The sequence below is a fragment of the Sciurus carolinensis genome, chromosome 12, assembly GCF_902686445.1.
Source record: "Sciurus carolinensis chromosome 12, mSciCar1.2, whole genome shotgun sequence".
Taxonomy (NCBI): Eukaryota; Metazoa; Chordata; class Mammalia; order Rodentia; family Sciuridae; genus Sciurus; species Sciurus carolinensis.
The window spans coordinates 83913173-83938332 of NC_062224.1; the positions used below are offsets into that span (position 1 = coordinate 83913173).

The 25160-nt window shown below is 38.2% G+C and overlaps 1 protein-coding gene across 11 annotated transcripts in view; it reads right to left on the bottom strand.

The window, feature by feature from the left end:
- Positions 1-22644, bottom strand: part of Zc3h11a (zinc finger CCCH-type containing 11A) — a 37980-nt gene extending 15336 nt beyond the window's left edge. For 3 of the 11 annotated variants that reach the window (XM_047520029.1, XM_047520026.1, XM_047520025.1), the window contains exons 1-8: positions 15187-15555; positions 13317-13467; positions 8025-8222; positions 6185-6304; positions 3048-3171; positions 1064-1267; positions 820-936; positions 268-348 (exon numbers count right to left, since the gene is read on the bottom strand). In XM_047520029.1, coding sequence (XP_047375985.1) covers positions 268-348; positions 820-936; positions 1064-1267; positions 3048-3171; positions 6185-6304; positions 8025-8222; positions 13317-13361 — 889 coding nt within the window. In that variant the 5' untranslated portion in view covers positions 13362-13467; positions 15187-15555. Of the gene's footprint in view, positions 1-267; positions 349-819; positions 937-1063; positions 1268-3047; positions 3172-5094; positions 5160-6184; positions 6305-8024; positions 8223-13316; positions 13468-15186; positions 15557-16595; positions 22510-22532 lie in introns of those variants that run through there. The other 8 variants (XM_047520031.1, XM_047520032.1, XM_047520030.1 and 5 more) reach the window with 8 other exon arrangements.
- Positions 22645-25160: the final 2516 nt, after the last annotated feature.

The window sequence follows — 25160 nt, forward strand, 5'->3', positions numbered from 1 at the left end:
CTCTTTCCACTTAATATGGGTTTTACATGGTGTTCTTTAGAGCTACACTTTCCAAGATGCACAGGTTCTTTAAGGTAACTATATAGGTGTAGCTCTGAACAGTTAGGAACTGAAACAGTTGCAAATAAGTCTGTTATACTTAAAACAAGCTGCAAGACTCAAAATTTATTTGCTTATTTTGGCTGTTGCTTCAAAGAGTCCTTGTTCTGCGGTAACATACAACCAAAACTTGTAAAACCAAACTGTGCCAAAACTTTTGTGACTTACCACCTTGCTTCTTGGATTTTTCCTTCATTTTCTTTGATTTAATTTCCTCAAGAGTTTTTATTCCAAAATTCAAACATTCTCCTGAAAAACCAAAATGTAAATCACATGAGGAACTAGAGCTGTTTTACCTTTAAATTTTTATCTTTTCATGGCAGGTATCAAATATTTCTTAAATGAATCATCAGGAGAAAATATGTTTATGTAGTATGGGGGAGAGAAGAAAGATCTGTGACTGAACTAAATTTCAAAAGTAATCACAATAGCTGGGCACGGTGTCACACACCTATAATCCCAGTTGCTCAGGTGGCTGAGGCAGAAGGATTGCAAGTTCAAAGCCAGCCTCAGCAACTTAGCCTAAGCAACTCAGTAAGACCCGGTCTCTAAATAAAATATAACAAAGGGCTTGGCATGTGGCTCAGTGGTTAAGAGCCCCTGGATTCAATCCCTGGTTTCAAAAAAAAGAAAGAAAGAAAGAAAGAAAAAGTAATCACAACAGTCTGGACACATTTAAACAGTTCTATAAGATTTATCAACAACATAGCCTCTTCTTACCTTGCTTTAAATTGACCCCAGGTTTCCGAGCAGAAGTTACTCGTAATCCGTTATGAACTTCAGGAGTTGGTTGCAGGGTAGGTGTTTTAGTTTCATCACCCTCCTCAGAAAACTGGTCTGTATGTCAACATTTGGGACAGATTTACAAGTCAGGCTTAGAGCATTAACCCTAATTCTACACAATTCAATAATATGTGACCCTGACTGCTTATTTGCCTTTACTAAAGAAAAACCTAAAACTTACCATCATCATCTTCATCATCATCTGCAGCATTGATCACAACTGGTGGATGTGTGGGGCTGGGGACGTTTTCAGAACTTTCTACTTTCATAACACTCCTCAGCTGAGGGGACGGATTAGACTGGACAGACAATTTGTTCTGCTGAACTGTGAGTTGGCTAGTCTTCACTTCTTCTTCTGGTGATTCAGACATAGTGGGCAATACAGCTAAATATACAAAAACAGTCAAATTAAAAATAGAAGATATAATCCCAATTCAACAAAAATTTCTGCTTTTTTTTTGTTTTGTTTTTGTTTGTGGTACTGGGGATGGAACTCAGGGCCTTGGGCTTGTGAGACAAGCACTCTACCAGCTGAGCTATCGCCCCAGCCCCAATTTCTGGCTTTTTATGGTAAGTTTGATACATTTCCCTTAATAAGTCTTTAATTTTTTTACCAAATTTTCCCACGTAGGGTTTTGATTTCCCAGGGAGGAAAAAAATGTAGTTTCAGCCAATAACTCTTCACTATATTGAAACACAGTGGGAATTTAGAAAACAAACAGCTAGATGTATAGTAGCTGTTTGCAAATTCTAAACATTTAATTTTTAAATTAAGGTTCTAGCCGGGTATAATGATATATGCCTATAATCCCAGTTATGTGTGAGGCTGAGGCAAGAGCTGGCAAGTTTGGGGCTGCCTAGGCAAGTTGGAGAGACCCTGTCTCAAAATTAATAAGGGTTGGGACGTAGGTTCAGTAGTAGTTCTCCTGGGTTCAATCCCTAATACATACATCACACACACATACACATACACACACACACACACACACCCTAATACATACATCTCATACACTCATACACACACACACACACACACACACACACACGAGAGATAGAGAGAGGTGTAGAAAAGACTGAGCCTATTTTTTGTACCAAATTAGAGGTGAAAAGACATAGTCATCAAATTTTAATCACACAGTAGATGTGGCTATTTACTTTATTTACTCACTCACTTTTGCAGTACTGAGCACTGAACTCTAGGGCCTAGTGTAAATGCTCAACCACTGGGCTACACCCGAAGTCCTAGATGTGGCTTTTTAATGGTCAATAATTCTAGAAGGAAATTCCTTAAGAGACTCTGGAAGGCTGGGGAGATAGCTCAATCGGTCAAGTGCTTGCCTTGCAAGCACAAGGCCCTGGGTTCAATCCCCAGCACCGCAAAAAAAAAAAAAAAGAGACTTTGGAAATAAATGCCAGATATCTGGAGAATAAATATTTTAGTATAGATCATAACCTAGGGCAGGGTTGGCAAACTTTCTGTAAAGAGCCCCAGAGTCACTCTTTTAGGCCTTGTGGGCCATATGGTCACTGTCTCAACTATTCAACTTTGCAGCAGTAGCATAAAACTGGCTATACAAAATATGTAACTGGCCGGGCATGGTGGCGCACACTTGTAATCCCAGCTACTTGGGAGGCTGAGGCAGGAGGATCACAAGTTCGAAACCAGCCTCGGTAATTTAGCGAGGTCCTAAGCAACTTCGTGAGACCCTGTCTCAAAATAAAAAATAAAGAAAAAGGGCTGGGGATGGGACTCAATGGTCGAGTCCCTGGGTTCAATCCCCAGTACCAAAATATGTAACTGAATGGACAAGCTTGCTTTCCACTAAATGTTTTACAAAACAGGCAGAGGACCAGACTTGCCATCCCCTGTGGAATAAAGTTTCTTTTGAGAATCTATACGACCCTTCTATGAATCTGGTAAGAGAATGAGAACTAAAGCAAGCTATAGGAACTTAATCTGCCATGCCACAAAACATTTGGTTCCATGACTATGTATAAATAATTTAACCTTAATAAGGTTCAGTTTTCTCATCTGCAAAGTGGAAATAATACTGCTTTCTCACTGGACTGAAAGAAGGCAATGTATATAAAGTACTTTGTATAATGTGCATAGTAGGCTTTCATTTAATAATAAATATTCTTTTAAAACTAAAAACTCATCTCACTTTTGCTTGGAGGTAGAAACAGGCCATCAACATAACGTCCTCTGTTGTGATGGAAAGCGCAGTTCAATTTTTGACATCCCATTGGTTGATTTTCCCAATAACAAGGAATTTCACTGCGTTTTTTCTGTAAGAGACAAAGACACGTTGTTTAAATAAAGAACAAAGTGGGTCCTGTATTAATCTAGTAATTGGTTTTCTGGACGAAGTTAATACACGGTATAAAATCTGAAGCATGAGAGATGATTTTTTAGGAAAAGACTGCTAAAGGTGACACACTTTAGGCACAGTAGTGAGATGGAAGGAGTAGAAATGTAGTTTATCTGCTATTGTTTCCTCCTTGCCCTCATCCTGAAAATTCAAAATGTCTACATCTAAAGAAGCAGTAAAATATAGTAGCTAAGAGTATGCAAATATAAGAGTTCTCATCTTTATTATGCTAAATATTAGCTATGTGACCACGAACAATTTAATGCCTCTCAGTCTCACTTTCCTTAGCTATAAAATGGGAATGATAGTAGCAAAATAGTAGTATCTGTATTTTAAAAAGATTAAATGAAATAATGTATAAGAAGCACCTAGGGCTGGGGAGATAGCTCAGTCGGTAGAGCGCTTTCCTTGCAAGCACATGGCACTGGGTTCAATCCCCTGCACAAAAAAAAGAAGCACCTAGTACACAGAATGGAGTCAATGAACTGCAGTTATTATTTGAAGATGATGTTAAGTTCAAGGTTCTTAGAAAATTTTTCATTCCCGATTTCTCAAAGGCAGGCACATGTAACATACTAAGGATAGTATGTATCCTTCCAAGTCACCTCACTGTTATAAAGGAGAACTGGGGGAAAAAGGAACATCTGCTGGGTTGGGGTGTAACTCAGTGACAGACTGCTTGACTACAGCAAGCACAAGGCCCTTAATTCAATCCCTAGCACCAGTGTGGGGGATATTCAAAGCAACACCATTTGTAATAGTTTAATTTCACAGGGTCCAAGTATAAACAGTTGATTCTTATGTATTATTTAAGTAGTTATGTTCTATAAAGTCACATTACACTGAATTAGTGAATCCTAAACCAATGCTCCTAAGGGAACACAGGGTCAGGTTCCTAAGACTCTTTGGTCACATTCATCAACCATTCAACATACATTTTCTGTGTTTCTGTGAGTACATATGAGACAAAATATTTTAGTTCTCAGAGTTGCAGCCAACTAAGTCTATGCAGAAATTTAACAGGTCTGAGACTGGTCTTCCTAGAAAGGCCTGTTGACATGGTTGGTCTTTGGCATCTAAAACGTGGCCCTTGGAATGCCCCCAGTTAACTGATAATGGGGGGAGAGGAGAGGCTCACCACTGTGCTTAGACTGTCTGTGCAAATAATATGGTTTATGGTAAACATCTTCTCTCCTTTTGAGAGTCTGAAATTTGGGTACATGTTAGACAAACAGGGCCTAACACCCTAATGGCCAGCCCCAAGAAAAACCTGGGACAGCGAGTCTCTAATGGACCTCCCTGGGCAAAACCAGCAAAAACACTGCTACATTTTATTGCAGGGGAATATGTTCTGTGTGACTGACATGGGAGGAAGTAAGCAGAAAGAAACATGCATGCTAGTTGGGCAAGGCAGCACATGTCTGGGATCCTAGCTACACAGCAGGAGACAGGAGGATCACAAGTTCAAGGTCAACCTAGGCAACTTAGCATGCCTCCAAAAAATAAAATAAAATAAAAAGGACTCCATATATAGGCTCAATGGTAAAGTGCTTGCCTAGTATGTGAGAGGCAATAGGTTCAATTCCCATACCATCACAAAAAAACAAAGCAAAATAAAACAAACCTGCACTTTGCTTCACCCAGACTCTCTTTCTTTTATGATCCAACACAGTATCCTCACTCTATTGCTGTAATAAATCAGCTGGGGTATATTGTAGAAAATTGTCCAGGGAGACCCTGATAAAACTTTCCACAGTAGTTGTGCCTCTTTATACTGCAGTAGCAAAGTTACAACATGATTTTTCAAAAGTCGTAGAGTAGGACTTTTTCCTCAACTTACTGAGTGAATCCTCTGGCTGGCTATTTGCAAGGCAGGGAGTTTATAATGTAGTTCAGAAACAAAATCTGGAAGCAAAATGAAGTAGCTGTATGACCACAGGTATACAATCTACATATTTAGTCTCTTTCTTTTCTCATTTCACCTTAATAATTTGGTCCAAAGTCACTACATGGGCCTGAGGGAACCTGGCATTCATCTGGGGTAGGAAAGGGGATGGTGGCCCAGAGCATGATGTTGGAGCCTGACTAGGAGAAAGAAATTGGAACCTACAAAGGGTTAGAATGATACCACATGGGAGGATGGCCTGACCAGTGTTGGAATCTGAGTGGTGAGTAAGAACTCTGTGCAAAGATGATCCCTACATAGGGCGAGGAGGCTATAGTCAGGCATGCAGCATGCAATGGGCATCAAAGATCCAGTTGAGTGAGAAAGGTTGGGTCTTCCCGAGAGAACTTGGTGCGAAGTAGGAAAAGGAGAATCTCACATGAGAGGGTGCCTAGCACAAAGTATTGGAGCCCAAAGGTGTGAAAAGATCATCTCCTGGAGAGATTGGAAGTCCAGAGTAGAATAACTGGGATCTGAACTGGGTAAGGAAGAGTTCCCCATAGTAGAGCAACAGAGGTGGCCAGGCATTGTGTGCTTCAGTCAAAATGAGATGAGGAAAGTGTCCCTGTAGAGAGGTAGCCTCGTGTGTGATGTCAGAGCCTGAAAGGATGGAAGAGGTTGTGACAAAATATTGATTTACACACTAAGGAAATGACAAATAAATCAAAGCATTAGGAATAAGGGGAACCACATTTCTCACTTCTGAATAAAAGAGTTAACAGGAGAAGCCTGAACTAAACCCTATGATATTGAGGAACTTGGAAGCATCAATGTGAATTCATGTTTTTTTTTTTTTTTAATATTTGATGAATCTTTATTTTACTTATTTCTATGTGGTGCTGAACTTGAACACAGTGCCCACACATGCTAGGCAAGTGCTCTACCACTGAGCCACAACCCCAGTCCTGTTTTTATTTTTTTAATTGACCTACCTAATGACCCTAGACTATTTGTTATATTATGGTAATGCAAATCAAACACTTACATCAATTTCCATGTGTCGAAACCTGCACACCTGTCGAAAACAGCGCCCTTCTTGCCATAATGTGCAAACAGTTTCATTTCCTAGTGCGGCTTCACAGTGACGGAATGGGCAGCTGTCACCCTGTTAACAAAAAAGGAACATAAAAAAACATGTGGAACTGAAATACATCCTAGGTAAAGAGTCCAGGAGGAAAGTTTCCTAGAATCTAGACAAACATAAATTAGTAAGGAAAGATAGGTATGGCAGAAAATAACTGAGATGGGAGGACAAGAATAATCTAAGGGCAACAAATTTAAAATTCCCTATAATCTATTTCTTAATATTATCCTTCATATAACCTGACAACCTGAGAGACAAGGTAGAAGACAAGGTTGAAAATGACAAAAGTTGGGGCTGGGGTTGTGGCTCAGAGGTACAGCACTTGCCTAGAATGTGTGAAGCACTGGGTTCTATTCTCAGCAATAAATAAAGGAATAAAATAAAGGTTTATCAACATCTAAAAAATATTTTTAAAAAAATGACAAAAGAGTTAGGTACTCTCTAAAAATATCTTACAGTTCATCTTCAAAAGCATTCCATGCATCCTAACTTGTGTAATTCTAGCCTTTGATAGCAAATCACAAAGTTAACAGATAACGATTTAAATATAATCAATCTATAACCAATATAATTAAGCTCCTCTTCATACCTCTGTTGAAACAAAATGCAATTGTGCAAACTGCTACGTGTAAAACAGATTACATCATCAGAGCTTTGCTTAAAACTTATTACTTTGTGGGTTTTTTTCTCCTCTAGAGCTACAGACTGAACCCAGGGCCTGACGCATAGGAGATAAGCACTCTGCCACTGTTCTTCACTTCCAACCCTAAAACTTAACATTTTAAATACAACATAGAGGTGATTTAAGAAAAAGTTACTGTAACACACCAATGTGCTGGGCATGGTAGTACACTCCTGTAATCCCAGTGATTCGGGAGACTAAGGCAAGAGGACTGCAAGTTCAAGATCAACCTCAGTAATTTAGCAAGGCCCTGAGGACTTGGTGAGGCCCTAATTCAAAATAAAACATAAAAAAAGGGCTGGGAGGGCTGGAGTTATGGCTCAGTGGTGGAGCACTTGCCTAGCACATGTGAGGCACTAGGTTCGATCCTCATAAAAATAACGGCACTGTGTACAACTAAAAAAAAAAAAAAAAAAATTTAAAAAGGGTAGGGGTTAGGGGTGTGGGCTCAGTAGTTAAGCAACCCTAGTTTCAATTCCTGGTACCAAAAACCAAACAACAACAACAACAATAAAACCCCATACAAATGTACAGAATGTCATAAAGAAGTAACTGAAAGTAGTGATCCTACCTAAATAGAGTTATAGACAAATCAAGCAGAAAAATAGTAAATTTGGACAAAGACAAAGCAAAATGCTACAAAAGCATGTTTAGAAAGTTAGTTTTATATTCTTAGCACCAAGAAATCTGGGAGGACAAATTCAACCCATAACAGTTTCTAAAGGTATAATATAACCACCCATTCATTTGATATAAAGTACATAAAATCAAAGAGAATAAGCCCTGGATTAAAGTGCCCACAATTCCAAAGGCATTCTGAATATATTAATTTTAGATAAGAGAACACTGATGACTGCCACTGGTCACTTCATTTTCTACAGAATATGGGAAAATTATAGTTATATATACAAAATGAAGAAAAAAAATGAATTCTTTACGAAACTGATAGCAGATGAACAGTTGAGCAAAACAAAATATAAAAGCAATTTAGGAAGCATGGAAAAACCTTATTTTATTAAAGAAAGTAAATAAAACTGATACAGTAATGTCAATTCTTACTTTGGTACATGTAGAATAGAAAAAAAAATAGCAGTCTTCTCCTTGATTAGACATGCTGGGTAAATTCTTAGCCCAGAAGTGGCTTCTTGAAGTAAGCCACTGCTTCCTCAAGGCAAGGACCAGCGCCAAGTCCTTTTGAAATGGGTTTAATCTTCCAAGTGACAATTCAATCACAGAAATCGGCTTTAAAACACAATCCTAAAATGAGGAGACAATAAATTAAAGCATTTCAGGTAAATTCTTCCAAATTCCTCCACCAAATCACTCTGAGATCACTTTGTTAAAATAAAATTTTAACTAATTATATTACCATACACATGACTAAACGGAGCGTGCAAACATAATGACTGTGAATATTGTACACTCCCATCTACAATGTAAAAATTTTATTAAGGATAGCCATGTCCTTTTATTCTTTTGTATTATCTATGGTGCCTGTTTATTACTGCTTCAGAATAAACTTTTTTTAAACTTCAGAATAAAAATTATATAAGCTTAGCTAACTAAATATATGATCTACATAGATTCACGGGGCTTGGTTATTTTACCCAAGATATTTGCTAAGTTCACATTTCTAAACTAGGTTTTTTTCATCTAAATGAAAAAAGTTCAGATAGCTTCACAAGCATTTGTTTTATATTCAAAAGTACACCATTATAACTAGGTGGGAAAATATTTAGCTGGAATAATTGGTGAAACAATTAGATTTGAAAACATCTGAGTTAGCTTATATACCGGAGATGGTTAAAGAGTCACACACCAATTTTAAATAAGGAGCAAAAGAAGTCTTAAAGACTATTCCCATAAAACAGTAATTCAGGTCGGGTGCAGTGACACACGCCTGTAATCCCAGTGGCTTGGGAGACTGAGACAGGAGGATGGAGTTCAAAGTCAGCCTCAGCAACAATGGGGAGCTAAGCAATTCAGTGAGACCCTGTCTCTAAATAAAACACCAAAAAAGCGGGGCTGGGGATGTGGCTCAGTAATTGAGTGCCACTAAGTTCAATTCCTGGTTCCCTCCCCCAAACAACAACAAAACAGTAATTCAACAAAACACAAACATTCTAACCACAAGCCCCTGCCATGCCCTGGTCCCTACACTAAAGTGTCCAAGAAAGTTTCTATATAAAGCCAAAATATATAAAAGCATATATGAGAATATGGAAGGGTTTTCTATATATCCATATACCAGAAGATCAAGCTTCATAAACATGGATCTACCACTTGAAATCAAAACAAATTGAATCTTATTTCCTGCTAATAATTCCTAATCCAAGAATACGTCATGATGAAAGCAAACCTTCAAGTCTACACGTAGGTTAGGAGAAAATCTGTAACCATATACCAAAAGCTTTAAGGTATATAAACCTTTGACCCAATTATTCAATTCCTAAAATTTATCCTAACATGACAAATATTCAGAGTAATAATGCCCCAGAAAGTGCATCACCATCTTATTTCTAACGTTCAAACACTGGAGTCTGTTTAAAATAATTATGGTACATCCACAGTTCAACAGTACACAGTTTAACAGAGTTTGGTACCAAAAAGAGAATGCTGATATAAAAATATTCCTAGAAAAGTGGATGCAGCTTTGGAATACTGGCATAAGTAGAGGCTGGAAGAGTTCTGAGGTGATTCACAGAAGAAGCCTAGAAGATATTACAGGTAAAAATAATTATGTTAAAGGTGCTTCTGAAGAGGCTTCAGTTGGAAATAAGGAGTAAGTTATCAGAAACTTGAGAAAAGACGATTCTTGTTACATAATGGTGAAGAAAGTACTTGGTGGAACTGTGTTCTGCTGGGTGGAAGGTAGAACTTGTAAGCAAAGAATGTGGGTATTTACCCGAGGAGATGTCTAAGCAATCTGTGAAGGAATAGCATGTTTTCGCCTTGCTGTTGAAAAGAACATGCAAGATGAAAGAGAGATATTAAGGAAAGAACTATTACACAAAAAGGAAGCAGAACTTGAAGATTTAAAAAGTTTCCACATGGGGGTGGCAGATTAAAAAAAAAAAAAAAAAAAAAAAAAGAGCCAGGCACAGTGATACACACCAGTAATCCCAGTGCCTCAGGGGCTGTGGCAGGAGGACCAGAAGTTCAAAGCCAGGCTGGGTACAGGGGCTCATGCCTGTAATCCCTGCAGACTGGGAGGCTGAGACAGAAGCATCGCGAGTTCAAAGCCAGCCTCAGCAATAGCGAGTCACTAAGCAACTAGTGAAACCCCCATCTCTAAATAAAATACAAAATAGGGCTGGGGATGTGGATCAGTGGCCAAGTGCCCTGAGTTCAATCCCTAGTACTGAGGGGAAAAAAAAAAGTTCAAAGTCAGCCTCAGCAATTTAGCAAGATCCTGTATCAAAATATAAACATCTGTTCTGTAAGAGGATGAAAAGATATACCACAGGTTGGGAGAAAAATCTTTGTAAAACATACAACTTAGTGAGATCCTATCTCAAAATTTTAAAAAGGGCTTGGGATGTAGCTTAGTGACAGTTTACCCCTGTAACAAAAACAAAAAACAAGAAACAAAAAACAACAACAAAAAAATACAATAAAAAATAAATTTTAAAAATTTAAATCCATATATAAAAATATGTATTATAATAACATATATTATATATATAAATTTTTTTTATAAAGGGAAAAAGGGCTTACAGGCCAATTTCACTCCTGAAACCAGGATCCCAAAGGATACATGTTTATGAAACTGTTAATAGTTTCAGGAAGATCATCTACAAACTAATCAAATAAAAAGGCAGCTGTGAAATGGCAACAAAATAGCATAAATTGCAAATTTAGGTCTGCAAAGCTCCCTCAAAGTTAAGCAGAATGTGGGGAGATTGAATCTTGAGTAGACACCCTTACTAATGTTTCAACAAGAAAAAGCCTCCATGTATCTGTTTTACACACTGGGTTTCTATAACTTTCATTAGGAAAAAATATATATGTAATTGCATAAAAAAATGGCAATTTAGCCAGGAATGGTGATGCATAACTGGGGGAGGCCAAGGCAGGAGGATCACAAGATTGAGGCAAGCCTCAGCAACTTAGCGAGATCCTGTCTCAAAATGGGACTAGGGTAAAGCACCCTTGGGTTCAATCAGTACCAGAGGTGGGTGGGAAAGGGTGGAAAGAGAAATCTTAGAAAACTCGCATTTCTATCTTCTCCCCCTCAAAGATATTTTAATAGAGGGTACAGAGAGCAGAATGAACATCAAAGAAAAACATAACTGAATTATAAGAGAACACTGGCAGAATATCTCCCAGAATCCAAAGCAAAAATGGAAAAGATGTATGTCAATATGAGAGAAAAGGTATATGACATGGAATTTTAGGAAATTCAATTTTAAGACAACAGAAATTCTAAAAAAAAGAAATGGAATTGGTAGAGATAATAAGAAAAAAAAAAGTATCAGAAAATTTCTCTAAACCAGATGGACCTGAACCCTTAAAGAGGCTTATCAAATGCCATAGTAAACTTTTAAGATATTCTTCTCTACATAGATATGGTTAAATTTTTTTAATTCCAACAGAAAGACAAAGTCACATAAACTTCCAGGAAAAAGCAGATTAACAAAGGAAAGAACAACAGGCTTGACATTATTAGACTTTTCATCTGAAATTCTAAATTCCAAAAGACAAAGATACTATGCAACCAAGATCTAAAGGATATTATGACCTTAGATTTAGCGTTTCAAACTACACTTCATGAACAGCTCAAGACTTGGAAGAAGTTTTAACACATGCAAAGTCTCAAAAAGTATATCCTTCCCAGCCATGGTGTCGCGTGCCCATTCAATTAAGGAGGCCGAGGCAGAAGGATCACAAGTCTGAAGACAGCCTGGGCACATTAGAAGGGCTTTCATCCACTTAGCAAGACTCCATCTCAAAAAAATAAAAATAAAAAATAAAATGGACTGTGGATGTTGCTCAGTGGTAAAGCACCACACAGAGTTCAATCTCCAGTAACAAAAACAAACAAAAACAAAAAACTAAGTACATCCTCTATGTACTCTACTCAGTTTTGAAAAAAATTATTCAAGCAAGTACTATTACTTAAGAATTACTTAGAAAAAAGAGCTCAGTAAAAGTGCAAAGGAGCAAAACAAACCATGTTACAGGCACTATTTCACTCTTTAAAAAGTTTTATAACAATTGCTTCAAACATCTGATATATGATACAAAAGAAAAATTCCAATAAAGCATTAGCTAATTAAACAAACAGCATATTAAGACTAACACTACTCTAATAGGCTGATTCCAGGACTAAAAATGATCTAATATTACAAAATTCATAAAGGGTATAAAACAACAAAAACAACAACAACAAAAAAACCCAACCTCTGTGGTAATCTAAGGAAGATTTCAAAAAAGGAAAAAAAAATGTGACTTGTGAGGTACACACCTGTGATCCCAGTTACTCAGGAGGCTGAGGCAAGAGGATTGAAAGTTTGAGGTCACCCTGGGCAACTTAGTGATATCCTGTCTCAATATAAAAAATTAAAAAGGGGGCTGGGGCTGTAGTTTAGTGGTAGCATGGTTGCATGTGCAAGGCCCTAGGTTCAATCCCTAGTGCTGCAAGAAAAAAAGAAAAGAAGGAAGGGAGGGTGGGCAGGTGGGCTAGGGATTGACTCTGTGGTAAAGCACCTCTGGGTTCAATCCCCAGCACCAAAAAGAAAAAAGAAAGAAAAAGAAAAAGAGGGCTGGGGTTAAAGCTCAGTGGTAGAGCGCTTGCCTAGCACATGAGAGGCAATGGATTTGATCCTTAGCATCACATAAAAATAAAGAAACAAAGGTATTGCGTCCATCTTCTAAGAAAAAGAAAAAATGGTTAAAGAGGGGGAAAAAGGGGGCTTAAAATGATATTAATAAAAAGACGGGCTGAGGATATAGCTCAGTTGGTAGAGTGCATGCCTCATGTGCACAAGGCCCTGGGTTTAATCCCCAGCATCACCAGAAAAAAAAAAAGACAATAATGGGTTAAAAAAAAAAAAAAAAAGGCAAGCTAAGCTGGGCACAATGGTGCATGCCTGTAATCTTGGAGATGAGAGAGAGGCTAAGGTAGGAGGATCTCAAGTTTAAGCCAGCCTGGGCAACTTAGCAAGACCCTATCTTAAAGCAGAAGATAAAAAGGACTGGGGATATAACTCAGTAGTCAAGGGCCCCTGCAACATCTACTCCTGGTTTAAAACAAAAAACAAAAACAAAAAAGGAACTGCCTAAGAATAAATGCACTCATTCATCAAACTGGCAGCATGCACAGATGGTAAAGCACTGGGGTGAACTCACAGAAGACAGATGCAGAGATAGATACTCAACTGTTGCCAATATCATTCAAACCTCTTCCAGAGTAGGGCACATTCCTATAATCCCAGCAACTCAGGAGGCTGAGGCAGAAGGATCACAAGTCTGAAGCCAGCCTGGGCAACTTAGTGAGACCCTGTCTCGAAATAAAAATAAAAGGGCTGGGGATGTAGCAACCCTGGGGTTCAGTCCCCAGTACCTCCTTCTCCCCGCAAAAAAACCTGTTCCAGAGGTTCTAATGTGTACAGCAAGGAAAAAATACAAGGAAGGATGAGACCAAAAATACTACTAATAAAAAAATCTGCAAATTACATGCTTACAAACTAGTAAATTCAACAATTTAAAAATAATAAAAATAAGATAAACATACAAAAAGTAAACCTACTCGATGCCAACAACAATCATTCAGCTGTGAGTGTCATTCACAATAAAACCATAAAATATGTAGAAGAGTATGCAAGAGTCACATTAAATAAAAAAAAAAAAACCCAAAACTATGAAATGACTAAGGCACAGATGATCCGGACAATGGATAAATTTAAGAAGTAACTTAATAATGCACACATTGAATGCAATTCATGCCAAATCCCAGTAAGAGTTTATTACTGGTATTGAGACTGTAACATCATCTAGAAGAATAAGTGAGGGGAAAAAAAGATACTTTAAAAAGGAATGAAAGAGCCTTGCTCTACCTGATATTACAAATGGCAAATACAACAATATTTAAATGTAATGTTGAATGAGGAAGTACAGTTCAATAGAATTCAAAAGCACCCATAAGTTATAAGTGAATGTGACTTATAAAAATAAGTGGCATCTGAGATCAACAACAAAAATGGCCAGTCATTTGAAAAACAAAAACAAAAACAAAAACAAAAAACAAAAAAAACTACTTCATAATGCAGAAGTTCCAGGGGAATAAAATCAGGAATAGCAAAGAGGTGTTGGCTTACCAATTAGAGCTCTATACTAAGATTCTGGAATTCATAACTTAGCAAAAAAAAGTAAGCTGTATTTGATAATGTCCCTCTTGATTGTGGGAGGAAGAATGGCAATGTCATAACTACAATTCATACCATTTTTAAAATAAAATACATATTCAACTAAGTACTAGGAAAAAAATGTTTTTGTAAGCTCAGAGTGAAAACAAAAAAAAAACCCTTTTCTAAGATACCAAAAATAAAAACCATAACAATTATATTAATAAAAGTGAAAAGCATTTATATAGCAAAAGATCTATCGGCAATATGGCCAAAGATTAGTATTTTTATAAAAAGGGAAACATCGCCACTTTTGCAAATTAAGACCTCAATAATTGTTCAGTGAATTTCTACACTCTCTTGTAAGAATAACATATAACAATTCTATAAATTTGCATCCAAGAACTTGTTCTAGGAAAACAAGTTCATGTAGGTGTGCATAAGGACATAATTAGATACAGGGCTATTTTTGTTTGTATTGGTAAAACCTCAAATGTTTATCAATGAGGGATACATTAAGTTATGGCACATCCATACAATGGAACACTACAGAGTCATTAAAAAGATGAGGCAGTCATGTGTATGGGCAAGGAACCACGCTGTGATAATGTTTTCCTTCAAGAAAATGGAATTAGGAGAGGATTTCACCTTAGCTGTACTATATTTTACCTTTTTTACAATGCACACCATTAAAAAAAAAAAAGATGAAAGAACAAACGATATTTCCATCCAAAAACTAAAAATTTGTGAATAATTACAAGAAAAAAAATGTCTGGACAATGGCCTTTTAATTTCTTACTAGTCCAGGAAAACTGTGCCTTAAATTACAAAAATTTTTACTCCTTTAATGAGAAAAGACCCATTTCCCCACTTACATTAGCTGGTTGCTCTCAACAGGAACGTCTGTGTCTTCACTGAGTTCCAATCTATTACGCCTGTAGGTCGAACCAACACTCAATCCATGAATTAATAATAATGAGGCAGAAAGAATTTTCCTCCTCACATTGCCAAGGAAACCTCTCAGCCACAATTGAAACACAGGATGTGTTTTTAAAACATCTCCCAACTACTGGAAGATTAAGTCCATTCGAATAACCTTTGCCAGCCTGGAGACAGCTAGCATTAGTTATCTCCTCAAAAAGAAAAAACAAAAACAAAAAAAGTTCATTTAAAAGATGAACTTGAAATTCAAAGATTTTTTTAAAAATCCATCTTCCATAGCCGAACAATATAATTTAAAAAGAAAAGGAAAAAATAAAAATAAAAAAAAAAGAAAAAAGAAAAAAAAAAAGAAAAAAGGAAAAAGAAAAGAAAAAACACCAAAATTCAATAAGATCCAATTTCTGGTCTTCAAGATTTCTTCACCTATTAAGAAAAAAACAGAAACCTTCCCCCATCTTTATTATCTGTATAATAAAAGCATACTTGTATGTAAAAATATAAAGTGTTTTATGTATATAATATACACAAATACTAACTGGCTTATACACATACATACAAACACACACACACACACAAATGTGTAGAAATAAAACATCTGGGTAAATTTCCCTTTTTAAAATACACTATAAAAGACTTTAGATTTGAGTACATTATAAAAATAGTGAACTTACATACCAAAGTACCATGAAGCTAATGTTACACTAAATTTTGCCCAGCCCACAAAATAAAGATGAAGGGAAATCTTTATACACATATCAATGTGTATAATATGATGTATCTCTATCATCATCATCATCAAGGAGTGTTTAACCAAAAAAGATAGAAACGTATAGTTATAGAGTAACTACAGAGTGGTGCAGCAAGCTGTAGAAGGCAGAGCAGCATTATAGCCATTCTGAACTGGAACTGTCAAAACACAGAAAGCTTTTATCCAAGGGAAGATTTTTTTTTTTTCCTTTTATATCAACACCAGCATCACTGGCATGATATTCAACACTGGCCTTGCAAAGGCTTGCTTATGCAGCCTAGAACCAAATTCTTTACTACTGATGGCTATAGCTTTTAAAGATTGTAATTATCCATTTACTCCAGTTAGTAAAAGGGTAAATTTTTGGAGTTGAAATTTCATTTCACAATGGTACATTTACCATTTAAGAATTTAAAAAAATATTTTGATGTACAGAAATGAGTTTTCTAAATTTTTGAAACCAGCCCAGTAACAAAGCAATTTTGATTCTCACATAATAAATACTACATAATTTCTAGGCTAAATCTTGCCAAATACTATCCAAGACAAAACTAAAATCAAAACTTAAAAAAAAAGTGGACACCTTTTACTCACACTTAATACTAGTCAATTTTCCAGGATTTTTTTGGGCAGGGAATATCCCCAAATCTAAAATGAAAAAAAGGAAAAATTGGGATCTTACATTAGTTATTCAGTCTGAAACTTTTAATAGACTTTTACTAAAAGTCATCATTTTCTGGCCTCCCACTCAAATATAGAAACATACTTTCAGAGTGGAAAGGGACCTTTGAAGGATCACTGGGATTAATTCACTTATTTCACCAATGATTCCTAACATATGAAAATACTGACTGCTTATTTTTAGTTAGGAAGATACAGTGGCCAAAACAACTTCAGTTAATATTATGGATCATTATGTTTTTCAAAAGATCACCAAAAATTAGAAAAACATCTTCAGAGAAGGCAAACTGGGTTTGTCAAAATATGCTCACAGGGCTTGAAATCTAATCCTGTTCAATCTTCTTCCATTTTGCAAACTTTTTACTATTATTAACCCATAAACTATGCAAAAGCACCTATATAATCTTTATAGTTTTAAATAATATTTTAAAGGTTAAAAAAGATAATTCAGACTAAAAATATTATTTTCCTAATCTTTCCCTAAACATAAAGGGTAATTCTATCATGCCCAATAATTTGAAATTATCAAGCTGACCAGTATGAGGAGGCAATTAGAAATTCCCAAATATAAAACAATTTTTTTTTCTTTTTTGCCAAATTATAACTAAGCATCAGGGTTTTAAAAGACATAGAAAAATGGGGAGAGGGAAGGAATACCAACTTAGGATATTGTTGTTTTCTCAATTCATTGGTTTTAGAGTAATCAAACCTCCCATGCTGGGGAAAATTTTTATTATAATTACTAGTTCAATCTACCAGTCAGAAATAGCCTAAGGCCTTTCAATGCTGCACTATATTTTTTTTTTCAGTTAAAAAAATCTCTTTTCTTTCTCAAATGATATAAACATTTTCAAAATTTCCAAGTGTAACATTAAGTTACAACAGTGAAATCTTTCAAGTTAACCTTCATTTTATCAACATACTGTCTCTGAGGAATTTCTAGCTCTTTTTGTTTTCAGGTTTCCCCAGATTTAGTTTTGTGGCTGCTTGTTTTTAGGCATAGGGGTCTGGCTATGTTGCCCAGGCTGGTCTCGAACTTGTGGGCTTAAGCAATTCTCCCACCTCAGCATCTCAGGTAGCTGGGATTACAGGAGTGAGCCACCATGCTCAGCTGTTTTTTAAAGAATAATTAGTATGACTATATAATAATTATAGCAGTAAGGATACAATAATATAGCAAAAAGTTGCCCATTTTAAATGGAGAAAGGAAAAAGAAATTAAGACAATATTTCTTTTTCACTGCTTTGAACAACCTTATTCTCAGGATCCTGGCTTAGAACCAACGTAGAATAATCATAGTTAACATTTTTCAAGTTCATTTTCAGAAACATCAGCTGTTCTATATTTTCAAAGTCCAGGCTCATGATCTGCTTTGGATGAAAGTGGCTATTTGAAGTAAAGAAACATTCAGATTGCCAACTACACATGGGGCAACTTAGATACTGAATGGCAACTTGGGTCAAAGCTGGCCATATGCTCAGTTTCCTTTGCCAATAAATCAAAGGATCATCACCTCCTGAGAGTTCTGAATACTTCTCTTTGAAGTACTCATCCACTACTGCTACTGCAGAAGGGAACATGAAGCTTTTGCTTCCAATGGCAACACTGTCTGTGGCTGGGCTATCCATGGAACCTGAATTGGAGGTGCCTTCTTTTATAGATGAGGTAAATGAATCAACTCCTACTGTAACTAAGGGACCAGATGCTTCTGAAGCTGCAATTTGACAGGCTTCTGATGAAGAATCCATATAATTACAAACCTCTTCTGCAAGGATCTGTTTATAAATTTCTAAATCAGCACCTTGAGGAAAAAAGTCTTCCAAACTGTTCTTAAAGCAAGGATCTAACAAAGTAGCCAAGATACAGGGTTTGGATTTGAGCATGGCACTTAGTAGGGTATCAGTTTCAAGTTTCAGAGATAAACTATCCACCAGATTGAGGGCCTGAGTAATACCTCTGACTTGAAAGTCTTCTCTGAGTTTCTGAAGGGAAAGGAATAGATGATGGATTAGGGGTAGCACCTGATTCAATCCTGTGGTCTTTACACTCACTTTCTGAGTAGCTTCCTCAAATGGTTTAAGAATATCACAAACATATGTCATTAGAGTCCACTGAAGGGAGGTGAGCACAACTCCACTGGCTCTACCAAGGCTATGGTGAACTGAGTAGCAATGCTCCAAAAGCCATTTTAACATATAAAAGGTGGAAATCCAATGGCCAGTTTCATCCTGCTTCAAATTCTTCCATGGAAGCTGGTGATCATTTTGGAACTCTTGCAGTATCTGACGGGCCTTGACTGAATGACTAAAATGATGACAGGTTTTCCTAGCAGCCACTAACATATTCTCAATGCTTTTGTGCTCACAGAAAAAGTCCTGAATAACTATATTTAAACAATGCAGGAAGCACGGCACGTGGGTAAAACCACCATCTTTGATTGCATGTACCACATTAGAGGAATTGTCAGAAACAATGAAGCTAGGAATAAGGAAATTGGGAGAAAGCCACAGACCAATCTGGTCATTTAATTCTTGTAAAATGTTTGTTATCAAACAGTCTTTGGCCAAACCCGTAACACAAAGCACTGCCCACTTTCTAAAATTGGGGATCCTGCCATTATTGGGAGAAGAGACAGTTTCCAAAGAGACCCAGTGAACAGTCACAATGAAATAGTCAGTAGATGGGTCATGGGTCCATATGTCAACGGTCAGGTGGATCTTTTGGCTTTGAACATTCTCTAAAGTTAAGAAAATCTTTTCTCTGACACAGTCATATAACTGAGGTACAGCCTTAGTGAAAAAGTAAGTCTCTGATGGCAATCTGTAGTCAGGAGCCACAATCTGTAGGAACCTCTGAAAAGCTGGAGTTGAGAAGTAGTTGTAAGGATGCATATCCTCCACAATCATTTGAATAATTGCCTGACTTATTTGACTTGAGGCTGGATTTTCACAAAATGTTGTTTCTCTCTCTTGTTCATGCAAGAGACTGTCTTGCTCTACAACAGGAATAGGACTCTCAGATCTATTTTCAACCTCTAACACAGGAGGTTCATCTGAATCAGAGTCACTAAGATCCTCAGCTGTTAAATCTTGGCTGCCTGTAGACTTCTCTCCATGCAAAGTATCATTCAAGAGATCACTGCTTTCAGTCTCAGTCTCATCTAATCCATTTCCAAGAGCACCACTGTCTTTGTTGGCAACGGCCCAATGGATAGGATGGGTGGCCTGCAGGTGTCGTTGAAGTGTTGAAGTTCCTAAGTGGGAACCTGGCCTACCCCGACTCACACTTCTTTTACATATATTACACACAGCTCTTGAGATGTGCTGAGGATCAGTGTAAAAAAAGTTCCAAACTGCAGATGTCTTGGCTCTGGTTCCAGGAATTAAGGCATGCTTGACAATGTTACTTTTAATAAGAAATCTCCCTCTCTCTGCCCTTAGGGCATCAGATGCTGATTTATCACGTTTCTTACCCATTCTATTATCATCTAATGCATCGGTAGGAATATAGTCAAAGCTTCCATTGCTTCCAGGAGAAGAGGGAGATAAAGATACATCCAAGCTAAAGTCCTCTTCCCCACTAGTGACTCCAAACTTGTTGGCCCTGGTCCAATGAGGTGAATGTCTTGCCTGCAAATGTCGCTGAAGAGTAGATGTACCAAGATGGCTGCCTGGCTTACCCCTGCTGACACTTTTTTCACAGAGGTTACAAATAGCCCGCCAGGTGTACTGGGGATCAACATGAAAGAAATGCCATACAATGGAGGTCTTGGCTCTGGTACTAGGTAGATAGATCTGTTTTTCTATATTGCTCTCAAAAAGACTTTCTTCGTCCTGTTCATGGGCACTGGAAGCTAACAAAGCCGGAGCATCTGCAACAGGCCTCCCAGATCCCAATTCCTTAGTAAATTTCTTGGCAAGGATCAATTTTTTTCGGCGCCTTTTCCCTTTAATTCGCAAACCCTTCTTTCTTTTTTTTTTAGCAGGCAATTTTGCCTCTTTATCCACTCCTTCTGCCACCATCTTTCCCTCTACCACATCTTCTTCGGCAGCATTAGAATTAATGGAAACACATCCTAGAATCCCAGCACCATTAAAAGTGCTGCATCTTCTACGAGGAGAGAGGGAAGAAACTGGTACATTTAAAGTACATACACTCATTCTCTTTATGTCTCCAAAATTCGTACCAGAATTTGTTAGTGTGTTTATTACTCAAGCAGAAATACAGCTGTTCCTCTCTCCTTGCATTACCTTTTCTCCAATTTCTACAGGGAGTCAAATTCCCTTTGGACCAATGAATCTGAAGCCAGGTTATTTTCGGAGGAAAAATTACAGCAGTGAAGAACATTCCCAAACTCTTTCTTAGAGGGCTTTAAGATCCCTTTCAACTTTCTGAGTTCTGAATTCAAACAGTCCAGTGTCCTCACATTATAGAAAAAAGAACTGAGGCCCACTTTCCCACAGTCAAAGCGTTGAGTTGGTTTGTACCAGCTAAAAACCAGATCTTTCGAACTTCAGGTTCATGTTCTTTCTGATTCATCAAGAACTATACCTGCTTGAAATGTCTTCAGTTGTTAAAATATGTATTTTATGATGTCTCAAGATAGCAACGATTTTCCCTTAGTTCTGAAATTATTTTCAGGAAATTTCATTTAAACAAAAACATAGTGCATCATTCAACATTCATCATTTAGGACTGTGATTTGTCAAAATAACCCCCAAAAGACAATTCTGGAAAGCTAAATGAGACTCCACATACTGGTCATTAACAGGAAATGCTAGTTGGGCCTTTTCACTTCTAAGTAATACAACTTTTTAAAATGCGGGTGGCTGGGAAAAAACCCTTTGGGAATAAAACTTTAAAACAGGAAAACACGTTGCATTTTCAATTTGCTGTTTCTACCAAGTTAATGTTTTAAGCCTGAAGAAGCTTTGCAGGTTGTAAATAAGGAACTCACAAGTTGTACTCTATCTGAGCAGTAAAAACTGAAACATGAGCTTTAAACTACTTTCATTCCTTTTCCACTGATCGCTCCCCTTTCCCCAAAACCTACACACATTTACCCTAAAAAGCATCGCTATCACTAGTTCCACAGCCTCCTTCTCAAGGTCCAGAATCAAAGCCTGGAAGATGTCAACAATATGGGCCTCCCCCATAGGAATCCGCACCAATTATGGGAGTTTAGGGGGTGTTCTTCATTACGGTTCCACCAATCCTACAAGGAGAACGGAAGTGTCCCTGTAGCTCTTGACTCCGATGCTGAGGGCTGGGGGAGGGAGTGTAAGTGGGGTGGGAATGGGTGTAGGATCCCGGAATAAGGTCAATGGCTTTGTATGTGGAGTTTGAGAAAAATCTCCAAAGTAGTAGGACCCTGGAGAGGAATGAGAGTAGGTCAGCCCAGCTCCCGGCACTCGGTCTGCTTTAGACAGGGAGCGTCCGCTAAACTGGAGAAACTGTTGCCCCGAAGAAAGCAATCTAGTGTCAGTTCGCCCTCCGGGGGTCGGGAACAGTCGGCTCTCGGGGAAGCTCCCGCTCCCGGTTTCGCGAGCACCGGATGTGGGGGAGGGGAGGAAGGGTGGTTGGGAAGGGAGCAGGCGCCGTGGGGGTGGGGCGCGGGGGTGGGGGTGGGGAGGATGGGAAAAGTGAGCGGGAGCCTGGCTCCCAGCCCACCCCGGCGAGGGCCGCGGCCGGGAGGGGGTGGTCGTTATCGCGGCGCTGCAGAACCCCGCTCTGACTTCCCGGGCTAGGCCGCGACCCGGGGGCGAGGGGAGGCCGCTGCCACTCCCCTCGCCCTCTCCCCCACCTCCCTGGCTCCAAGCCACCCGGGAATCAAGAAACGGGTCTAGTTACCAGAGAACAGAAACTTTACCGAACCGATGACACTATCTCCGACTCCCGCCTGCTGCCACGTCTTTCTTCTTTCTTAGCCGCAGCCGCCCGCCGTCCTCACAGCAGCAGAACCAGCAGAAACCCGAGACTGCCAGCGTCAAAGATGGCGCCCGGCTACAGGCTCAGCTCTAAGGCCCGGCCAGTAAAAGTGCCAGCACGACGCAGAGCGCGGGGATTCTGGGAGTTGTAGTTTGCTCTATGAGGCGATGCCTAAGATGGCTTCCCCCGGTCACATGGTCACGTGAGAGGGGAGGTGCTGGGCCTTGGGGACCTTTGGTAAGGGCTGTTTCTGAAAGTTTCGGGCCTCCTAAAGCCGTTTTTGATAAAGGTTTGTTGTTTTTTAAGTTCAGATTAGATAATTGGGAAAGCTGAAAGAACTGTCCACCAGATCATAAGCGTTCATTTTCCTCTTACCAAAATTTGCCTACTGAATAAATCATTCACACCGTGTATAAATTTAATTTAGAAATAAACTTTTCTCATGTAATGTCGAAGAGTTCTGGGTTTTTTTTTGTTTGTCTTTTGTTTTTAGTTTTGAAACAGGGTCTCTCTAGGTTGCTTCGGCCCTCACTAAATTGCTAAGGCTGGCCTTGAACTTGCAGTCCTCCTGCCTCAGCCTCCCGGGTCGCTGGTCTTACAGGCGTGTGCTAACCATGCCTGACTTGTGCTTTTATTTTTAATTTGCAGAAGTGAAATTGGGCTTTGGAGGAGGTTGTTCTTCTTGTGTTTCTTGAAGGTGTGTATCAGGCTCATTACTCAGTTCTTAAGAGTTGGGGGATGGAAAGGAAAAACATGAGCAATTGCTGCTCTTTCATTATAAACATTATCATATTTTCTATTTGAATGTTTTGACCTTTAAAAAATTAAATAACAGGGGCTGGGAGATAGCTCAGTCGGTAGAGTGCTTGCCTTGCAAGCACAAGGCCCTGGGTTCGATCCCCAGCACCCAAAAAAAAAAAAAAAAAAAAAAAAAAAAAAATTAAATAACACAGAAATATGTAAAACAGAAAGTTAAAAATCTGAATCTCATTCCTGGGAAATAATCTCACTGATTTAACATATATCCTTCCTAACTTTTTTGTAAAACATAATTATATATATATTTTTTAGTCATAGATGGATACAGTACCTTTATTTATTTATTCGTTTATTTTTCTGTGGTGCTGAGGACTGAACCCAGTGTCTCATATGTGCTAGGCAAGCCCTCTACCACTGAGCCACAACCCCAGACCCTTCTTAACTTTTTAAATACAAATATATTTAAATATATTAAATGGATGTAATAGGAGCTAGAGATCCCTCTGGGTTAGTAGATCAGCAGAACTTGTTTAGGAACTTGTTTTACCCAACCTTTACTTGGTTAAAGGATATGGTTCTGCTACTGTGAAAGGGTACACTTGGTAAAGCAGACAGTCCAGGCACCTTTTATTTCTCTTGTGCTTGTTCTGCCAGCTTGGTGTGGGAGTCCCAGGCAGGCCACGCCTGGCTGTCTAAGGGATCTATTAGAGGGGTCCTGAGTTTCCTTACACTTGGACTTTTACCTTCTTTCAAAAGTGAGAAGCCACAACATTAGAATTCTACCTCCAATTCTTGCCTTACATAGAATACTCTTGAGACCTGGTCAAGACTGGTTTTACTATGATTGCCAATGTCAACCTGACCTAAGCAGGTTCCTAGTAACCAATTTCTGTCTGTCCCACAATACCTAAGGTTTTTTGTAATTTACCAGATGGCTTTCCAAAGAGTTTGCAGGTTTTATAGCCTAGGCCTATCCTGAGCTGCTGTCCTGGCCTGACTGGCATGCTATATATAGTTTATAGTTATATCATATTTCATCAAATTATTATGAGACGCATTCTTCTTTTGTGAGCCTCCAAGAGAAAATAATACGAACACACACAAATCTGCTCATTAAATTCTTACAGGCCATTGATCAGAGATGTGAAAATTGAAAAGGATGTGTATCTTAGTATGAATTAAGTGTGGAGGTGGGGAATGTAGCTCAGTGTAGAGTGCTTGCCTGGCATGCCTAAGGCCCTGGGTTCAATCCCCAGCACCACAAAAAGAAAAGAAATGCATATTGTAAAAATAAAACAGGCATAAAAGTATGCATATCATGTTACAATTTGCTTATTTTCAGTTTACAATGTATCTCAAGTATCTTTTAAGAGTCATCAGTACTTAAAGGCTTACCACTTTTTTTTTTTTTTTTTTTTTTTTGGTACTAGGGATTGAACCCAGGGGTCTTAACCACTGAACCACATCCCCAGCCCTTTTTATTTTTTAATTTTGAGATAGGGTCTCGCTAAGTCACCTAGGGCCTTGCTAAGTTGCTAAGGCTGACTTTGAACTTGCCATCCTCCTGCCTCAGCCTCCCAAATTGCTGGGATTACAGGCGTGTGCTGCCATACCAGGTATTAACCACTTTTTCCTTTTTTTTTTTTTTAACAACTCCCATCCCCTCACTATAATGCTTTTTTTGCAGTTTGTTCCCTTATTAGTGTAAATAACTACATTTAATATTTCAGTTTCCATTAGTCTCTCCAAGTGAGGGGAAGAAAAATAATAAGATAATGGGGACATTGAAAA